This window comes from Tursiops truncatus, chromosome 3 (assembly GCF_011762595.2).
Source record: "Tursiops truncatus isolate mTurTru1 chromosome 3, mTurTru1.mat.Y, whole genome shotgun sequence".
Classification (NCBI taxonomy): domain Eukaryota; kingdom Metazoa; phylum Chordata; class Mammalia; order Artiodactyla; family Delphinidae; genus Tursiops; species Tursiops truncatus.
The window spans coordinates 151,532,960-151,552,201 of NC_047036.1; the positions used below are offsets into that span (position 1 = coordinate 151,532,960).

At 54.0% G+C, this 19,242-nt stretch overlaps 2 protein-coding genes across 2 annotated transcripts in view; one reads left to right on the top strand and one right to left on the bottom strand.

Moving 5' to 3' along the window:
• The window catches only part of UNC5A (unc-5 netrin receptor A), a 62,708-nt gene extending 61,491 nt beyond the window's left edge, over positions 1-1,217 (top strand). The window contains exon 15 of the mRNA XM_033853605.2: positions 81-1,217. Coding sequence (XP_033709496.1) covers positions 81-246 — 166 coding nt within the window. The 3' untranslated portion in view covers positions 247-1,217. The remainder of the gene's footprint in view (positions 1-80) is intronic.
• On the bottom strand, positions 1,195-18,364 carry HK3 (hexokinase 3). The gene is made up of 19 exons (XM_033853603.2): positions 18,263-18,364; positions 15,335-15,456; positions 11,408-11,570; positions 11,044-11,198; positions 10,841-10,960; positions 10,661-10,756; positions 9,654-9,753; positions 9,391-9,574; positions 8,738-8,893; positions 8,353-8,586; positions 7,704-7,999; positions 7,461-7,600; positions 7,263-7,382; positions 4,608-4,703; positions 4,339-4,438; positions 2,276-2,459; positions 2,008-2,163; positions 1,615-1,848; positions 1,195-1,527 (listed from the first exon to the last, which is right to left on the bottom strand). The coding sequence occupies exons 2-19, from the start codon at positions 15,428-15,430 to the stop codon at positions 1,383-1,385; spliced, it is 2,775 nt and encodes a 924-aa protein (XP_033709494.1). The 5' UTR covers positions 15,431-15,456; positions 18,263-18,364; the 3' UTR covers positions 1,195-1,382.
• Between the last annotated feature and the right edge of the window lie 878 nt (positions 18,365-19,242).

Here is a 19,242-nt window from a genome sequence, read left to right on the forward strand (position 1 = left end):
TGTCCTTGGGTGGTCTAGGAGGGTAGAGGCTGCAGCCTGAGGGAAGCCAGGCCACTGACGGGCTCCCCTCCCTTCTGCAGCCATCTCAGCTTCTTTGCCTCCAAGCCCAGCCCCACAGCCATGATCCTCAACCTGTGGGAGGCACGGCACTTCCCCAACGGCAACCTCAGCCAGCTGGCTGCAGCAGTGGCCGGACTTGGCCAGCCAGATGCTGGCCTCTTCACAGTGTCAGAGGCCGAATGCTGAGGCCGGCGAGGCCCACAAAGCCTACACTCTCACCAGCTTTGGCACCCGCCAGGGACAGGCAGAAGCCACCACCGGGGAGAGCTGTGTGGACAGGCCCCCTCCTGGCAGACGCTATCCCCTAACACTGGCCCTTCAGACCCTGCCCGCACTCCTTCCCCTCCATGGCCTGCCTGGCCGGGCTGGCACTGCCACCTGCTCTGACTCTGCCCGGGGCCCAGGGTGGACAGTGCCTGGAGCCCGGGCCGGGCCCAGCCCATCTGTGTGTGTGTATGTGCGTGTGATGCTACCTCTCCTCCTGCCCCAGCCAGGGGGCCGCATACACACGGGCATACATGCACACGATGGGCTCGGGACGTGGCCCCCGGAGCTCCTGCCTGAGCTGGACCTTATGCAAACATTTCTGTGCCTGCTGGGTAGGGGCACATCTGAGGGGCCTGGCTCCAAGCCTGTGGGACTGAGGGCCACAGCTGAACAGGGGGCGGCCCCTGGATTCAGGCACACAACTACACACGGGCATGTGCCCATGCATGTCCCGTGTGCTCCTGTCACATGCATCCCCCCACACATGCATCTCATGCTGTACACCTGGAGGCTGCTCATGTCTCTCACGCCCGGTGTCAGTCCACATCTGCCTCTCACATGCTGCCCTTCTCCCACCCACCCAGGGACACCCAACGGCTCCTCTCTGATCCCCCCCTGCCCCCAGCCACGAGGAGCCCTGCCCGACGGGGCGTGTGAATATGCAACGGGAGTCCCGGGCTGGACAATGGCGAGTGTGCGTGCCGTGGCGTGCCCGTTCTTGGGGCTGGCCGGTGCCCCCGTGCGGGGCCTGTCATGTGAAGCTTGTGCCCTGACTCTGTTTTAAGTGCATTCGTGCACTTACACTTGGCCTTATGTACACAGCCTTGCCCGGCCGCCAGGGCGCGTAGGGATTTTAGCGGACGTGAATGTAAATAAATTATATATATATATTGCTAACCCAAGTGCTACATCTCTCAGGGAGAGCTAGGGGTCCAGGCCAGTGGCCATGGAGGGGTCATACATGGCTGTTTTGGAAGTCCTGGGTGTCTGGACCTGGCTGGGGGACAGATGGGGTCCCAGCCCTGGTCCAACAAAGCTGGTTGCTGGAGACTTCTTCAGACACAGGGCATCTGGGCAAGGCGGCAGGCAACAGCGGTGACCAGGGCTGCACCTTTGCCGGACCCGTCCTCTGATTGCAGGAAGGTGACCACACAGCGAGGGGCCAGCTCCCGCACTGTGGCTGCCACCAGGCTGGAGAAGCTGTGAGGGGGAGAGGCCGAGGTGAGACCAGGTCAGCCGGGCTCCACCTGGCCATGCCTCCCTGCCCAGCCTGGCACCCAGACTCACTGAGGGTGCAACTTGTAGAGGGTTCCATCCACCCCCACGGACACAGTCAGCTCTTCCAGGCCCCGGTTCTCACGGATCTTCTCCACCACGGCAGCCACACCTGCCCCACAAAGCTGGGCGGCCCTCTGGGACACAGCCTGGCACACCTCCAGGACCATCAGGGCATCATCTGAGGTCAGGGACAGCCCCAGATCCTCCAGGATGGCTCGGACCTGCCTCAGGGCCAGGCTGTCACTGGGGACAGGAGGGAATAGAGCACAGAGAGGCAGGATCCTGCATGAGCGCCCCCTCTCATGGCTTTCTCGTCCTCTGGGTGCACCTCCCTCCAACCAGCACTCCACCCAACGATAGAGTCCTTTGGGAGGTGGAAGGAGATAATGCAGGCCTCAGCACCTTTCAATCTCAGAGAGAAACTTGGTCTTGAAGATGTCCCTGGTCTGAAGGCGCTGGGTCTGCTGGCCCCGGAAGAGAACTCCAAGGCTGGTCAAATGCAAGAGGGTGTGGCGCACAATCTCCCCCAGGTACATGCCACTGATCATCTTCTCAAACCTGCGTGAAAGTGTGTGTGCACACAGGGCAGGAGGCCCCAGCCCCGTGCCACCACCAGCCACATCACTAGTGCCAGCCACCACCAGTCACACCTGCCCAGCCCAACCCTCACCTCTGCTTGCCAGGGTTGATGGATGCCTGGTCCACACTTGCATCAAAACGGGTACTGAGCATGCTGAGAGAGCCATCGTCCCCAAAGGCACCCCACTCCATGTTGATGCACATGTGGCCTGAGTCCCCAGCCACACTTGCCACATTCCGGAGCTCCTCCATGTAGCAGGCATTGGTGCCAGTTCCTTCAGAGAGGCCAGATGGGGTGGAAGCCATTTACTGTTGCAGACAAGATCCCTCTGAGCCCTTCCCACAGAGACAGCAAAATCTGGGCTCATTTCCTACCTCTCCATCTCCCCATGCTCATTGGCCTGCCCAGAGCCCGGTCCTCCTTCCTTCCTCTCATCCCTTTTTCAGACCCTGCCACCATCAAGCCCCCCAGGACTCCACTACTTCCCCTACCAGCACCACCATCAGCGCATCTCCCATGCTACCCCAGGGTGCTCCCAAAATGCCCGTCATTCACATCATTCCCCTGAGAGATGTGTGACAGCCCCTGCTGTCACATGGGTGAGAGGCCCAAGCCTTCCTCGACTGGCCTTCCAGGTCTTTAGTCAAACAGTAGGTGCTGGGTCAGGAACCGGGGACATAAAAATGAGACACAAGGAGCTCCACAGTGGCCAGAGGTTGGGCAATGAGCAGCCAACTCTGATACTTCCTGTGTGTGCCCAAATAGAAGTGCAAAGAAAAGCATCATGGAACACCCAAGCACAGGTGAGTCTTCCTGCCTAGAAAGTCAGGAAAAGCTACAGAGAGAAAGTGACATTTGGATTTGACCTTGAAGCCAAGAAGCTTAGACAGAAGGCATACCCTGGGTAAAGGCTTTTCCTTCTTCTCCCCAACACACAACCAGCTCTAAGCAGGTCTGTTGGACCCTGGAATTACTCCATCCAGTTGTTAATTCACACAGAAATCTGGGCCTGCCTCTCTCGAGCATCTCCCGGTGCCAGACACTATGTTCAAGAAGCTCCCAGTCTCCTTCGAGGCTGCCACATACTTCCTGCTCTAAGAAACGGATGTCCAAGGAGCTATGGGATCCCTCCTTCCCCATCTAGCCAAATTCCTTTTTTTCTTTTCAAGGCTTTCTTTTCAAGTCTCACTCATGTCGGGACCCCTTCCTTTCTGATCTTGGCTTGTTGCCCTGGCATTTAGAGTCAGATTCAGCTCTCTCTGATGGCCACGTGCTCTTCTGGATTCAACCTTCACTAAACAGTTCCGAGAAGGCAGATATTTTCCCCTTCTTTATGTGTCTTCCTGTCCCTTCATCCAGCCCCCAACTGGCCACAGGAGAGGTGCTTAATAAAAACTTAGAATCTTGGGGACTTCCCTGGCGGTCCAGTGGTTAAGACTCCACACTCCCAATGCAGGGGGCCCGGGTTCGATCCCTGATCAGGGAACTAGATCCTGCATGCCACAACTAAGATCCCTCATGCTGCAACTAAAAAGATCCTGCGTGCCACAACTAAAGATCCCATGTGCCACAGCTAAGACCCAGCGTAGCCAAATAAATAAATAAATATTAAAAATAAAAAAAAAAGACTTAGAATCTTGGACTATTCAAAGAACCATCTCAACTCATTCTCTGCACACACCCATCCCATCACTGGGGTCCCACCCAATTCCAAATACTCTGTAGGCCATGAGCCAGGCATAATGCTACACTTTGTCCCCTCCCATTTCATCCTCATAACCCCTTAAGATAGGCATCATTATTATCTCCACCTTAGAGATGAGGAAACTGAGGCTCTGGTGATTTGCCCAAGGTCATACCAGTGGAAGTGGCAGAGCTAGTATTTCCACCCAAATCTGTATGACTCCAAAGCTCACATTCATTTAACAGATGGGCAAACTGAGGTTCAGAGAATTTAAATGACTGTGAGTCAGTAGCTAAGCTGGGCTAAACACCGAAGCTCCAGACACTCAGCCCAATAGAGTGTTCCAGGGCCCCACTGAGTCAGGTAAGAGTGATGCCACATCCCCAAGGCCAGGGGAATGTTCAACTCAACAGGAGGCAGTAAATTAGCAACAGGCAGTAGGGGCACAAAACAGCAGGGCCCTCCTCACCTACGATGAGGCCAACCTCGCAATGGGGGTCCTCGTAGCCACAGGACATCATGGTCCCCACCGTGTCATTGACAATGGCAACCACATTCAGTTCCACTGCCTGCACACAAAAGGATGCTGCTAGTTGCTGGGCAACGTGGTCGTCACAGCAACTAGCACTGGACCCAGAGGTCTCTACTACAGAGGGCCCCCCACATCAGGCAGCGGGAGACCCTTTGCTCCCTTCAAGGCCTGTTACTCCAAAGCACCTCTGCAGGCAGACTACTTACCTGTCTGCGCCTGATGGCTTCCCGCAGCAGACACACAACATCTTGGCCCTCACAGTCAGATGCATTGAAACCCTTTGTCCAGTTCAGGAGGATGCCCTGGGGTGGCACCAAGAGGAAGCAGGAAGCTAGAGTTCCCTTGGAATCTCACTTTGCCTCCCCAAAGCCTGCATCCCATCAGAATGCAGTATATGATTCCTTCCCCACATAGGATTCTGTGCCTACTCTGTCATACGATTAAGGGCCTTGCCTTCTGCCCCCTCCCAATTCCCCAGGAGGATTCCAGTGTGAAGAAACCTATTAATAACCATCCAACCTATGTCTTCTACTTTTAGTGCCAGAATGCTCAGATAGTTTGAGGGTCTGGCCATTTTAAGACATCTGCCCAGGGCTTCCCTGGTGGCGCAGTGGTTGAGAGTCTGCTTGTCGATGCAGGGGACACGGGTTCGTGCCCTGGTCCGGGAAGATCCCACGTGCCGCGGAGCAGCTGCGCCCATGAGCCATGGCCGCTGAGCCTGCGCGTCCGGAGCCTGTGCTCCGCAACAGGAGAGGCCACAACAGTGAGAGGCCCGCGTACCGCAAAAAAAAAAAGACATCTGCCCAGAAGGAATGGCCCTTTGTAATTGGGTTAGGAATTAACAGATCTGGTAAAATGAGTGCTGTGTGTGAGAAAGGGAAGGACAGAGAAGGCTCAGAGGTCCAAATAACAGCAGCGTTTGCTCTTCCAGAAAGAGCTAGCAAGAGTCACTTGAAAGGAAGGAATTCTCAGAGTTAGGACGGAGCCGTGTCAATGGGAGATTCACATGCATGTTCCAGATACGAGTGAAGGATGAATGGAAAAGGCAGAAACCAGACACCTGGGCAGGACAGGAGGGGACAAGACAATTTACTGTGAGAAACTGGCCTTAAATTGTGAACTTAGTAATGGGGGCCTAGCTGTTCTTTTCTTATTGTGCTTCCTCTGAGGGAGAGGGCAGGGGAACTATTCCACCCACCATTAGGAGAAAATGACTGCTCTGCCCAAAGTAGACGCATGGAGAGCAGGTCTGGGAATCTTTGGGGCAGGAGACTTTAGACATATTAACTGACATTTCCCCCAGTAATATTTCCTTTTATTCCTTTCCCCATAAAACCACAAGATAGAGTGTTCTGTGCTCATTGTCTCAAAAACAGAAACCAGAGAGAGTGAGAGTGAATGAGAAGGAGAGCCAGATCATGAGTAACAGCAAAGTTTCCCCACTCCCAGATGAGAGAAAGACCCCCTGGTTTGGGGAAGGTGAGGTGGGCAGGAGTTAGAGCCAGGTTCCAGATGGCTTCCTGAGAAAGATGTCCTAGGCCCTCCACCCTGGGCATGCCCCTGTGGGGAAGGGGAGGATACAGAAGGGATTTGGATAATCTGAGAACAGAGGCAGCCTCTGCCCTCCTTCCCCACAGAGGGGAAGGTAAGGTATCAAGGGAGTTGTCAAGACCCAAGAGAGCAAGATGCAGAGTCCAAATGGCTGGGGCCTGGACGTTTCCCCCACGTCCCAGCTTGTCTGCACATTCTATACAGCAAAGGAGGGGCCCCTACCTGGATAAGGGGATCCCTGAATTGATTACCATTAAGTTTTCACTCCTGAAAAGAATGTGGGCTCAACATAGAAATTAAATTCTGTTAATAGGACCGTGTTTCCTGCATGCCTGATTTTGCACAGAGTCCCACCTGCTTCTCACACCTTACAAGGAATAATCAAAAGGTGTCAGAATAACTCAGGCTGGAGGAAGCAGATGAGCAAAGAGACATTGCTGACTGCATGATCCAAAGGAAAGCAGAGCACAGAGGCCCGTGTCTGAGAGGTCAGAGCAGGAGCAGAGGGTAGGCGAAAACCATAGGAAGGCTGGTTGGAGTAGAGTAGGCAGAGCTTCCCAGAGACCACAGGTGTGGAAGAACCTGGTGGGCACTTTCAGGGCCAGCAAGCTCCTCATCACAGGAGCTTTTCAGCAGAAGTTGGAAGTGTTGAGGAGGAGATTCCTGGGAGCTTGGATCAGAGGTCTGGGAGGAGCCGTCTCCATGGCAGGCCTTAGGTGTGTGCATGAAAAGTCTAGCATTCCTGATGAAGGATGCAGAGGTGTGCGCTGAGTGGATGTTGTGTCTAGACCTGTGCCCGCCCCTCTGCCAACCCCAACCAGGCCCTGAGAAGGATACCAGCAAGGCCGGGAATAGGAGAGAGGGCAAAGAAACCATGCAAACACAAGCCCCTTTGAGAGACAGAACAATCTGCTCTCTGCAGATACCCTCGGCATTACAACAGTGCTGTGAGTGAGACAGCCAGTGTGTCCTCTGGTCAGTCCCAACCTTGGCCTGCACTGCTCCCAAGTGCCCAGACCTAATGCTGGCTCCACTCTCCTGCCCACTGGCAGCCCCCAGGGGTAACCATGTCCTTCTCCATCCCACGCCTTTTCATGGCCCTGGATTCCAGGCCATTTTACCGCATCCCATCCACCTGGGCACATCACATCTGGAGAAACTGAGGCTGGGTGCAGGCCCAGCCCAGCAGTGCCTCCACCCAGCCCTCTCCCTAGCCCAGGAAGCCCTCTCCAGGCCTCCTGCCCACTCCAAGAAGAGTATGTTGGTGGAAAGCCCCTGAGGATGGCTTCCCGCAGCCCTCCCTCTCTCACCTGGTCCAGGCCGAGCTGCGTACATGGGAAGGAGAAGGTGAAACCCAGGGGGAGGCTCTGCCCACTCAGGCCCTGCTTCTCCTGGAAGTCCACGATGCAGTCCACAATGTGGTCAAAGAGCTGAGGAGTGGAGCAAGTCAGGGAGTAGACCACTTGGCCCTTCCCCGCCCCCTGACATCAGCTCCAGGTTGTGGGTACCTGCTGCCCAGAGCCCTGGGCCACGCACTCCGGGATGGAGTAGATCTGGCTGGTGATTTGCACACCTCCAGTGGCCACATGCACCAGGAGGACCCGGAAGTTGGTGCCCCCCAGGTCCAGGGCCAGGAAGTCCCCACGCTCTGTGGGGCAGAGACCCTCAGTGCCAGGTCAAAGCTGGAAGCTCCACCCCCACACATGCTGTGACCCCCAGGAGCCCATGTCCCATTCAGGCCAAGTCTTTACCACTGCCATCAGGCGTGTCCCGGACGTAAGTGGGCAGCATGCGGAGGGAGGAGGCTTCCCCTTGGAGTCCCTTGGCCATGGCCTCTCGCATCTGTGCCTGCACTGCTGCCAGCTGCTCACGGGTCAACCGGAATGGTGCCAGGGTCTCCTCCAGCAGGCACCGGTGGGCAGCCAGGCGGGCAGCCACAGCAGTCACCATTGCCACACCCTGGCCTCCCCCGTCCACAGAGGGTATGAAGGAGACATCACATTCGGGGGCCAGGAGCATCACTGTCTCCTGCAGGATGCTGAGGAACCTACACAGACACACATCAGGTGCACCCTGGCTTGGCACCTGGCCCTGACCCCCAGGGCTTGCAGAAGCCCTGGGCTCCCTCACTTCAAATCAATTCAATTCTAAACCCATCTATGCACCAACCATATGCCCAGTGCCCCCAGTGACACCCTCCCTTGCACAACCAAGAGAAGCCTCTTTCTCTCCTCTGACCTCTTCTGGCCACCCCAGCCCCTGTCTGTCCTCACTTTGCTTGGGTGCCATTCATACCCATCGGCTTGCACCAGTGGTACCAGAGTGCCCTCTGGGTGTGTATCACAAACACACACTTGATCCTGCTACCTGCTAACACAGGATCATCTGTATTCCCAATACCTGGGGTGTCGCTCAAACACTCGGCCTCCAGTGGCCACAGCGATCTGAAGTGTCTGCTGCTCCCGGCTGTGCTGGAGACGGGAGAGGACGGCAGCCAGGGCAGCTGCACAGAGCTGGGCAGCCCGCGTGCACACAGCCGCGCATACGTGCTGCACGAACTCGGCATCTGAGGCGCTCGGGTTCAGGCCCAAATCCTGCAGGATAGCGTGCACACGGGCTGCCCCAGCAGAGGGACTGGCGGGGACAGGGTGCTACTTTGGGGCTGAAGTAGCCCCAAAGCTCCCTGCCCCCACCAAAGCTCCATGGCTACCTCAGGGAAAGAGCATCCTCCCCATTCCCAAGTCAAGAACCCCTCTGACGCAGCCCACTCGCCTCCCGCACTCACTCCTCTATCTCAGCCACATGTTCCAGGAGGATGCCGCCTTGCCTTAGCAGGGCAGGAGAGGTGTAGCCGCCAAAGAGGACCCCGCACTGGGCCAGGTGAGCCAGCACCAGCCGCACCAGCTCACCCAGGTACAGGCCCCCGATCATCTTCTCAAACCTACAGGCAGGAAGGGTGGCTGGACAGAGCCTTTCCTAAGCCCTCAGCCCACCTGGCCCCACCTCCAAGAACTCCCAAAGAGAGGTCATTTTCTTTGCGGTCCCTGCTGAAGGGTCCAGAAGCAAATGGCCTCCTAGGAGACAGTTGGGTGTTTACCCAGACCCCACTGCCCCCTCTGGCTTAGATTAGGTTCATGGGGGCTCCTGGAGGGTAGAAGGACCCAAGGAGGGTAGGAGACTCTTTGCTTGGCTACTCCCAACCCCCAACCCCCAACCCCTGCCAGAGCTGGCCAGAGTCAGGAATAAGGAAGGGCCAAGAGTTAAAAACTCTTCGTTCTAGAACCCATTCCTTCTTTGAGCCTGGCCAGGGCCCCCCAGGATACAACCTGGAGAGCCTAGGAGCAAATGAGAGGGAGGGGCCTAAGGGCTGGAGTACAGGGACAACAGAGCGGGAGGGGAACAAAGCAGTGATGGGGCTAGAGCAGAAGGTTAGGCCACCTCTGGGCACCCAGATTCAGAGACTCGTGGTCCAGGGTGCGGTCGAAGATGGTCAGCACTGGCCCCAGGGCCCCATCATCACTGAAGGAGCCCCACTCGACGCTGATGCAGACTCGGCCCCGGTCCTCGTCTAGCACTGCCACATGCCGTGCCTCTTCCATGTAACACGCATTGGTGCCAGTGTCTGGCAGGGACACCCCATCAGGGCCTGTCCACCAGGCCTCCAGGCCCTCCATCCACCATCACAAATGGCTGTGACTCACCTACAACCAGCCCAACTTCACATGGCCCAACCCCTGGCTCGCAGCCCATCATGGTGCCCACTGTGTCATTCACCACGGCAACTACATCGATGCTGTAGGTCTGGACAACAGAGAGGACAGAAGTCAGGGAACCTGGGGTATGGGCAGGGCTGGGGCCCTGGCTTTGACGGAGACACACAGAGTCCCTGAAATGCGTGTCCGCATGCCCCACACATTTGCGTCACATATGCTCTAGGCCTTCCCACCCTATAGAGGATTTTCCTCCCATCCCACGCCTGCCCCTTGGCTCCTCTGCCCCCAGCTCAGGCCCTGGAGGTCTCAGGGGCTCTCAGGCTCAGCCATCACTTCCAGAACACCAGTGCTCCCCACAGGACCTGGACAAGGGTGAGCAAACATGTCACCTTGAAGGCTATGCTGTAGACACCTCTCTTGCTCACCCTGGTCCTGGCCTGGCTCCCCAAGCCTGCTCCTCTCAGCCCTGACTTCCAGCTACTCACACAGCACCGTGGTGGTTAGTCGGCACAGATCCAGAGTGGCCTTTCTCAGGCATCCAGACTTTTGAATATGCCCTTCTCTGAAATTAGACCTTCCTCTCCAGCCCCAGCTTATGCACCTGGCAAACTTCTCCTTCAAGTCTCTGCTCAAGTCGTAGTATACCCTTCCCTGTGCTCCCACAGTCATCGGAACCACATTCTCAACAGGGACAATCTTTTATTGGAATGCTTTCCCCACTAGACTTGTGAGGTCTCTGAGGACAGGGTCAAGTCTTTTCATCTTTATTTCCCCCTACAGTCCTGAACGTTTATTTGACCTTTCTTAGCTTCAGTCTCCTTACCTATAAAATGAGAATGGTAGCAGCATTTACCCGAAGGTTACATGGATAAAGGGTATAAACACAAGAGGAAAGCAGGCTCTCCCAGAAGCATAGGAACAGCCTACATGTGCTGGGCCCAGGCCCAGGCCCAGACCACATGGGCATCCCTCCCTGCTCCCCTGCCTCTACTCACTCCCTGCCTCTGGATGGCGTCTCGTAGCAACTGGACCACATCCTGGCCTTCCACACCACTGCACCTAAAACCTTTGGTCCAGGAAATGAGGGTGCTCTGGAGGCAGAAAATTCAGGTCAATCCTCCAACAACCTTCATGGGGCTGCAGCCCCTCCACCCACTGTCCCTGTAGCCACTCACCTTGTCCAGCCCTGTCTGGTGACAAGGGAAGGAGAAGCTGAACCCAAGCTGTAGACCCTGATTGCCCACGGGGAGCGCATCCAGAAACTCAGATAGGCAGCGGGCGGCAAAGTCAAAGAGCTGTGGGGTGGGTTGGGGGCTTAGCTCTGCCCACTGGAGCCCCAGCTGCCCCCGGGCCCAGAGCCTGTGCAGTGAGTGCTCACCTGCTGACCAGGACCCAGCATCACCTCTTGGGGGATCACAAACTCCTGGCTTCGGGGCTCCATCTTGTGCCCCTCAATGCCCATCAGGGTCACCCACAGAACACGCAGTGAGGCCCCTGTGGCTCCCAGTTCCAGCACCACGAAGTCTCCTTGCTCTGTGGGAAAGCAGGTCACAGAAAGGCACGCAGCTGGTGAGAGCAAGCCCTCTTCTTCCCAGAAACATTCCCAAGGCCTGTGAAGTCTCATCAAGGGACCTTAGAGATGGGGACCTTAGAGATGGAGAAAGGGGTAAGGAACTCCCCCCTCCCCCAGATCAGAACCCTCTTACCAGTCCTGGCCACCCATGTTAGTCTATACCACCCACCAGTGCCATGTGGGGTAGACCCCACATATGTGGGCAGCATCCGGACAGCAGAGGCAGGGCTGGCCTGCCCCTTAAGGGCCTGCTCCATGGAGTCCAGTAGGCTGATTTGGATCTGCCGCAGCTGTGCCCCTGTCACCTTGAACTGCTGCAGGCATTCCTGTACCTGAGGAGAAACAGGCCGACATCTGGGCAGGAGCCCTGTTGGCCTAGCGAAGTTCCCCCACTCCAAACAGGACAGAGGTTAGCCTGGCCCAGTTCATACCTCCCTTCCCTAGCCCAGACCAGCACCCCTCCCTTAGCTTCCCCGGGGGCTGGCCTGAGCCCTGCTTGAGCCCACTGTGAGCCTTGCTGAGCTCCCCAGCACCTGCCCAGCCTCACTCCTCGCCTCTTCACACACTGTGGCTTTCTTGCCGCTCACAGCCTACACCAGCTCCTGCACCCTCAGAAAGCTCCTTTCTGGTGGGAAGACCCACCCACTTCCTCCTGCTCCATTCCCTGTGGATCCTTTCAGCTCCTTCCAACCCCCTCTACTTCTTTGAATTCAGGGCTGGCAAGACCTCTCCCCTGTCACCCCACCAGTGATTTGCTCTGGTTCCCCAGGACCCAGAGCCGAGCTGCTCAGTGAATTGTTGTTAGATGAGCAAATGAATGAACAAATGTATGGATGAACTTCAGGTTCAGGGGCTTCCCTCTTCCGATACACTCCACTCTGGAGCCCGAGCAAGCCCAGCCAGGAGAGTTTGGGGGCCACACCATGGAGGACAGTCCTCCCACAGTTGGCCATCCTTCACACAGACATTGACTGAGCCCCCAATATGCACCCAGCACTATTCTAAGCACCTTACACTGCACAGCCAGCTGAGTCTGCTCTTGTGGAATTCAATTCCAGTGTAGGGGGCAGAAAATAAGCACAGAAACATGTAATATGGTTCTGGTAGTACTGGTAGAAAAGAAAGGTAGAAATAGAAGTTCAGGAGTGACCAGGAAAGGAAGAGGTATTTTTGGATATTGGTCAGGGAAGGTCTCCCCGTGGAGGTGACCTAAATGAAGGAAAGGAATGAGCCATTTGAAGATATGGGGGAAGAGCACAAAGGGTTTTTCTTCAGAGCAAGGGGACGGATTTGGGGGAAGGCTGGCCAGGCGCAGATCAGAGTGAAGGGAGTGGCGGGCAGACAGGGAAAGCAGAGGATGGGACACCAGGTTCTTTTCCAGCAGAAGCTTGAGTTGGGGGAGCTTAAGAAAAGCTCCAGTATCTCACTTCTGTGTGGAAACTTCCCTGGGACAACCCTCTGGTCTGTCCTTCAAAGAGGCCTCAGCAGCCTCCCTGGGTTTTTCAGAGGGTCCCAGCCCCCGACTCCATTCTCCCAGGCTTAGCCTTTCCCGGGTCCCCACTGCCAGTCTCATAGGAATTCCATTCCTATGACCCACTACCCCACACTGGGCCCGTATCTATAAAGTACCACTCAGGCACCTGGATAAGGAGGCAGGGAGAGCCAGGGAGGAGAGGCTGCCAACTGAGGGAGATGGGGGCAACTCAGTCCCACCCCTGCTTTAGGAAAAGAATGGGAAACAGATCCCTAAGGAGGCAAATGATCCTAACTGGAGTCCAGATGTTCAGTTCCATATTCACATTACTGCTTCCAGTAGCCATGCATGCTAGGAGGAGCTATTCCTGAGTCACAAATGAGGAAACTGAGGCTCAGAGAGGTATAGTCATCTGCCTAATCCAAGCAGCTATTAAGGGGCAGAGCAGGACTTGAACCCAGATCTGACTGCGGAGATGTTTCCACATAAATGTGAAGCCTTATAAAAACTAATAAAAACACCTGAAAAGAACCCAAAGCTGATGAAGTTGGCAGCAAAGAAACCCCCACAGGACATGGGATGAGAAAACTTAAATCTGAGTCCTTGCCCTGCCACTTCCTGGCTATGTGGCCCTGGGCAAGTTAAACTTCTCTCTGACATGGTAAGACTTAACAAGAGAATAACAATACTCAAAAGCACCCAGGAGCCATGTCTTGTTCATGGCTGTATCTCAGGGCCACAAGGAGTGGCTGGCTCTCAGGATTTGTTGACTAAGTGGTTGTGGTGGCATAAGAAAGGGGATAATGTATGTGAAAGTGTAAAGTGCTGTTCAGATGTGAGGGGTGTTTTATTATTGCTTAATGACAACATCAGAGTTATGGAGAAGTCAGTGGCTTGGGTAGATCGATGTTTTTCTTCCTTTTCCTCCCAGCTGCAGTGACAGGTGCAAGAGGAGTGACTATGAGATGGCAGAAGCCTCAAGAAACACAGGAGGACTTCCCTGGCTGACGCTGGTGGGCGCACAGCAGCCAGGAGAAGCTACTGGAGTCTCCCCTCAACCTCCCCCAAGAAGAGTGGGGAGAGACCTCAGCCAGGAGAGTGAGGAGCAAAGCATTAGAGAGAGGGTGGATTCAATGCGGCCTCAATGCTGGATCCTTTGACCAACTTGCTGTGTCCGTCAGTCAGGGCCCACCTCATCTCTCTGAGCAGGTTTTCTCCTCTGTCAAGCAGGAACAAAAATAGCACCCACTTCTCAGCGATGTTTTGAGGACTGAGAAGACAGTAGATGTGAAGGGGTGAGACAGTGGCTGGCCTATAGGACATGGGTTCCCTTTCCTCAGAGCACAAGGTAAAACTAGCCTGGGGAGCCTGACTCCATGACCCCTCTGGTGACAAAAAGAGTCCTGGCAGAAGGCACCAGGAAGGGACTCAGATGGGACTGCGTTCCGACTACACGTGGTTCTTAGATCATCATGGGAAGGGGAGCTGAGGTTGAAGCCTGCAGTGCTGAGTGGGGGCCCAAGGCCACAGGAAATTTGGCATCCATGTGAAGTCCCCCCAAAGCTGAAGAGACTTGTCTTTAAACTGCAGGTGTGTGCAATAAAGCCAGCAGGGTGGGTGTGGGACCAGCGCCAGAGTCTCAAGAGAGTGGTGTAAAGTGAATGAGGTGATGGTGGCAGGCCCTAGAGCAAGCCCTGGCAGGGCAGGCACCGCAGCACAGTCATTGCACCCTTCTGTGGCCCAGCTAGGGATTGTGCACAGAAGAAATGTTTACAGGGTCTGGGGCAGACGTTGGACAAGGGTGAAGTGGGAGCATGAAATGCAGTGAGGGGTGACGCCCCTCTAGTTTGGGCAACAAGCCAAATCAAGCAGGTTTCAGAATGGGCTGGAAAGCTAAAGAAACTGCAGGGAACGATACAAGAACCCTTTCGTGGATGCCTCTCTGTGCAGGTCCTGTATCTCCATTAGCTCACTTAATCCTCCAGGGGTGGGAGGATTAGACTTTATTTTCCTCCATTTCAGTGTTGACGAAACAGAGACGAAGAGATGTGAATTGACTTACCCGAGTGTTTCCTGCTAGAGGGTGTGGTAGGCAAGGGCTTCTAAATCTTGGTCAAGATGACAGAAAAAAGAGAAATTCACTCTGAGCTAACCTGAGGCACAATAACCTTGCTGCACAACCTCCAAGTTGAGTTCAGCACTGAAATTCTCTCTGTGTGCCTGACTTCAGCGGCCGTGTTGAGGGGTGAAAGATGTGCAGGAATGACTTGAGAAGTGGGAAAAGGAAGGGCTTTAAGAACACAGCTTTCTACAAGAAAAACCCTGGAGGGTCCTTTCTAGACTTTGGAGATGAAACACCTCAGCTCAAGCTCCTGTCATGCCTTAAACTCAAGGTATGTCACCTCTCTAAGCCCCCTTCCTCGCCTGTAAAATGAGGAGATAATCCCCACCTTGCAGTGGTGTGGAGCCTTGAAGGAGAAAGCTACTAGATCAGATATGAAAGGCTCAGTAAACAGGAAAGGGCTGCATGGGTGTGAGCCAGTGGCCGCATGGCATCTTCTGCTGCTCCTGCTCTTAACAGCCTTGAATAGGCACGAGACAGGAACCCAGCGCTGAACTTACCAGCTCAGAGCTGTTTGAGGGGCAGGGCAAGCCTTCTTGGGGGCAGCTGGGGACTCCTTCCCGTTGCTGCAACCCTAGAGACCCAATGAAGTCCATGTGGTTCCACGGTGGGGGGTGACCTCCTATGGGAGAAAAGGGTTCCTGGGTGAACCACGTACTCCACAGGTTGTGATGAACCTCGGAGGCTGTGTTACAGACCCTTAACTTTCTTCCTTCTGAAGGGGACCAGGAAGGAAGATGTGGGCAGAGCTCAGAATCTCTGACCATCAAAATCCTTTAGTAAACAACCAGAAAGCCCTCATTTTCCAGAGCATGTACAACAAAAGAGCACTGGGAAGGCTGATTTCTAATCCCAATGCCATTCATTCAGTCATTCATTCACATTTACCAGTCCCTAATGCCTAATGTGCCACATGCTAGGGTACAGACAAAGCAGACCTAGGCCACACCCTCAGGGACCTCACAGCTTTACCAATAATCACAGTATGACTGACACAGGCAGTGACAGAGATGGACTTGCTGCTGTACTTGGGAGTTCAGGGATGTGCTAAAGGTTTGGAGCAAAGGCTGTGAGGTAAGGAGGGGCCAAAGACCTGCTGGAGAAGCAAGCAGGCTGGCTTGGCACCTTCATGCCAAGTTAAGGTGTGTAAATTTCCCGCTGAAGAGAGAAGTGGACAGGGGTGGATCTGTGCTTCAGAAAGGTGTTCCACTAATGCCATGACTTTGGGCAAATCATTTATGATTTCTTTGCATTTCAGTTTCTTCATCTGTAAAAAACAGAAGATAATATCTACCTTCACAAGGCTGTCATCAGAATTAAAAAGAGTAACAACAGGGAAAATGCTTTGGGAACTCTAATGTGCAACATAAACGTCAGGGTGGGTTTTGGAAGGTGGGGTGATGCTGAGCTGAAAGAGCCCTGTGCTCATAGCTGAGGATGCAGCTCCTCACAAAGCAGCCACACCAGGTCTCTCCATCTCAAGGCCTACTTTATTTTCATCTACATATAAATAAAATGGGGACCAGGAAGTTTCCAAAGGAGCCTTCAATGATTCAGGTGCCCCGCAGGGGTGGAAGAAAAGGGAAATGCAATGGAGGGCCCAAGATGGGCAGAAGGCATCTGGCTACTGAATTATTCCCTCTCCTCCTTTAACAGCAGAACTTCAGGAAAGCTACCTTCCCACCTCTGCAACCCCTCCCCACCTGCCACTCCCCTCATGTCCATGAATTTGCCCTCCCCATGGCCACCTATGATCTCCTGACTGCCCAATACCAGCCTTTTCCTCAGTCCCCATGCTTTCACCCTCTCTCAGGCATGCAAAGCCATGAGAATTCTCTTCACTGCAAAATTCTCTTCTCCCTTGGCTGCAACCGTCAGTCTTCCCTGAGCCTCCTTCCTGAGTCTCTCATAGTCTTCGTCAATAACTCCTTCGCTCCTCTCCTCTTAAACAATGGGGCTCCCAAATTTCTGGCCATAGTCTTCTTCTCCACACTCCCTCTTTATCTCACTCATCCCCAAGGTTTGATTAAAACCTGTGTGAAGGTTCCCAAATCTACCCCTGTCCTGAGCCAAATCCCAAATTCCAATGGTCTGTTAGCATCTCTGGATGCTAGAGAAGCCTCCTCAAACTCAACGGTCAAAGCCACATTCATTTCCTCCTTCACTTTTCCCCACGAAATTCTTCCCGTCCTTCACCTTGGCTGGAGGCATTCATGTTGCCGCTATACATCCCTGACCCTCACTTCCTCTACGCAATAAGTTCTCAGGCTGAAAGAGCTGAGAGCGGAAAGAGCTCCCATGTGTCTCCACCTCCCAGTTCCTACAGCCACTGTCCTAGACCTTCCACCCATCTGATTATTCCAACAGCCTCCTAATTGATATTTGTGCTCCCATGTGTCCATCTCGCCACCTTACCCACACCAAACATGTTACCAGAGTGACTGTGCAAAAATAGATTTTATCATGTCATTCCCCACAATGTGAAGTAAGCCGTCACACTGTGATGGCTTCTACTGCAGAAAAAGAAAAGTTTTGTGACTTTGCAACCCCCTCACACTGTCCTCAACCCAAGCTTCCTCGCTTGCTACTCCCCTTCATATTCCAGCCACATTGACTATGAGCTTCATCCTGTCTCCTGCTGTCCAGCCTTCGTTCACAGCCTTCCCTGGAATTGCTGTCTGAGTCATCTCTGCTTCTTCAATGCCCAGCACAGGGCTTGAAATAGGTAGGTGCTAGTACAGCTTTGAAAAATTGAGAGGTGGGGAGTTCTTATTCAGAGAACCAAGAAATCAGTTTCCAAAAAATCTCCCCAAAGTCACATATACCTACACTCAAGTTGCTGTCACATCTGTCAAACATATGTTCCATATATGTTAGAAGTCTGTTTTGAGGATAAAATGGGATAACTGAGGCAATTACCTTTGGGAGGGGCCTAGGGCTACACACATGGTGAGATTTCACTCTCCTTTCGAGGCCCAGCTAGCTCAATCACTCATTCACTCTTATTCATTTCTTCTTCTATTCAACATTTATTCAGCACTTCTACATAACAGAGACTGAAGCTTCCCCCAAGTAACCCCAGTATTTACACTCCCAGTAAATGTATTCATTTCTGTCTCTTCCAGCTGAGAGTTCCTGTGGGGAGGGACATGTCTGCTATATCACTAGATCCCCAGAACCCAGCCCAGGGTCTGGGGATGTTTGAATAACTGTGGGCCTCTTGGCTTAATTCAGCTGAATCAGCTACATGGAACGAGCCTTCCTTCTGAAAGGTATCCCAGCACCTCTGCCGAAGATAGGAAGCACTATTGAGGACCAACCAGCTTAGCCTTTCCAGCCTCCACTCATCCAGGATGGACTAAGCAGGAGAGATGAGGGTAAGGAAGGGGCTAGAGCTGAGGCAGGCAGGAATTAGAGGAGAATCTTACCTGGGAGAAGCAGCAGTTGGTCACTCTTCTCAGACCTGGGCTCTTCTCTCTCAATGAGACGTCCCACCGAACTGCTTTGTACTCAAAAGTGAAACTCACGAGTAATCTGACTTATGTCACCAAGCCCCACCCTCTCACTAGACACCAGCTAATTCAGGAAGATGCACTTCCCTCTGAGTCTGCCCTAAGAGGAGGCCAAGTTAGGCAGGGCCATGGTGCAAACTTAAGCAAGATCGCCACAGGAAGTTGGGAGTCCTGAAGTGGGTCAAGGAGCCTGGGATATCCCCTCTGCAATGCTGGGAGCTCCATCCATTTTACAAACACTCAGAGTCCGCAGTGGTTCATCCCTGGAAAGGAGCTAGAATAGCCTGGGAAATATGTAGTCCAATGGACAATTTTCCAAAATGTGTAACGACCTACTAAATGAACACGAGGCGATGTGGAAGCACAAGAGGAAGAGGCTAACTCTGCCCCAGAGTGGGCAGAAGTTGAGGAAGCTGAGCCCTGAAGGAAGAGTGGCAGTATGTCCTCACATGTACAAAATTGTGGAGCATAAGGCACCTTCATGGAATTGGGGTACAGCTCCAAGGACCTCAAGAGGATACATGTAGGTGAGGACACATGGTGGGAGAGGAGGCAGCCAGGCTGTGGAGTTCAGCCTTTAGTCTACAGGCCAAGGAGGAAGAGTAGGTTCACACCATGGGGCTTCTCTACTAGAAGGGGAAGAGGAATCTCAGCTGCAGTGGGGCTGTTGGCCACCAAGCTGGTTTCCCTGAACTAGTCTTCTTGAATGTACAGAAAGTTGGGGCAACACTGTGCCCACTGCTGTGGTCTAAATACTTTTGTTCCCCTCCCACCTAATTCTTATGTTGAAAACCTAATGCCCAAGGTGACGGTATTAAGAAGTGGGGTCTTTGGGAGGTGATTAGGTCATAAGGGTGGAGCCCTAATGAATGGGATTAGTACCCTCATCAGAGGCC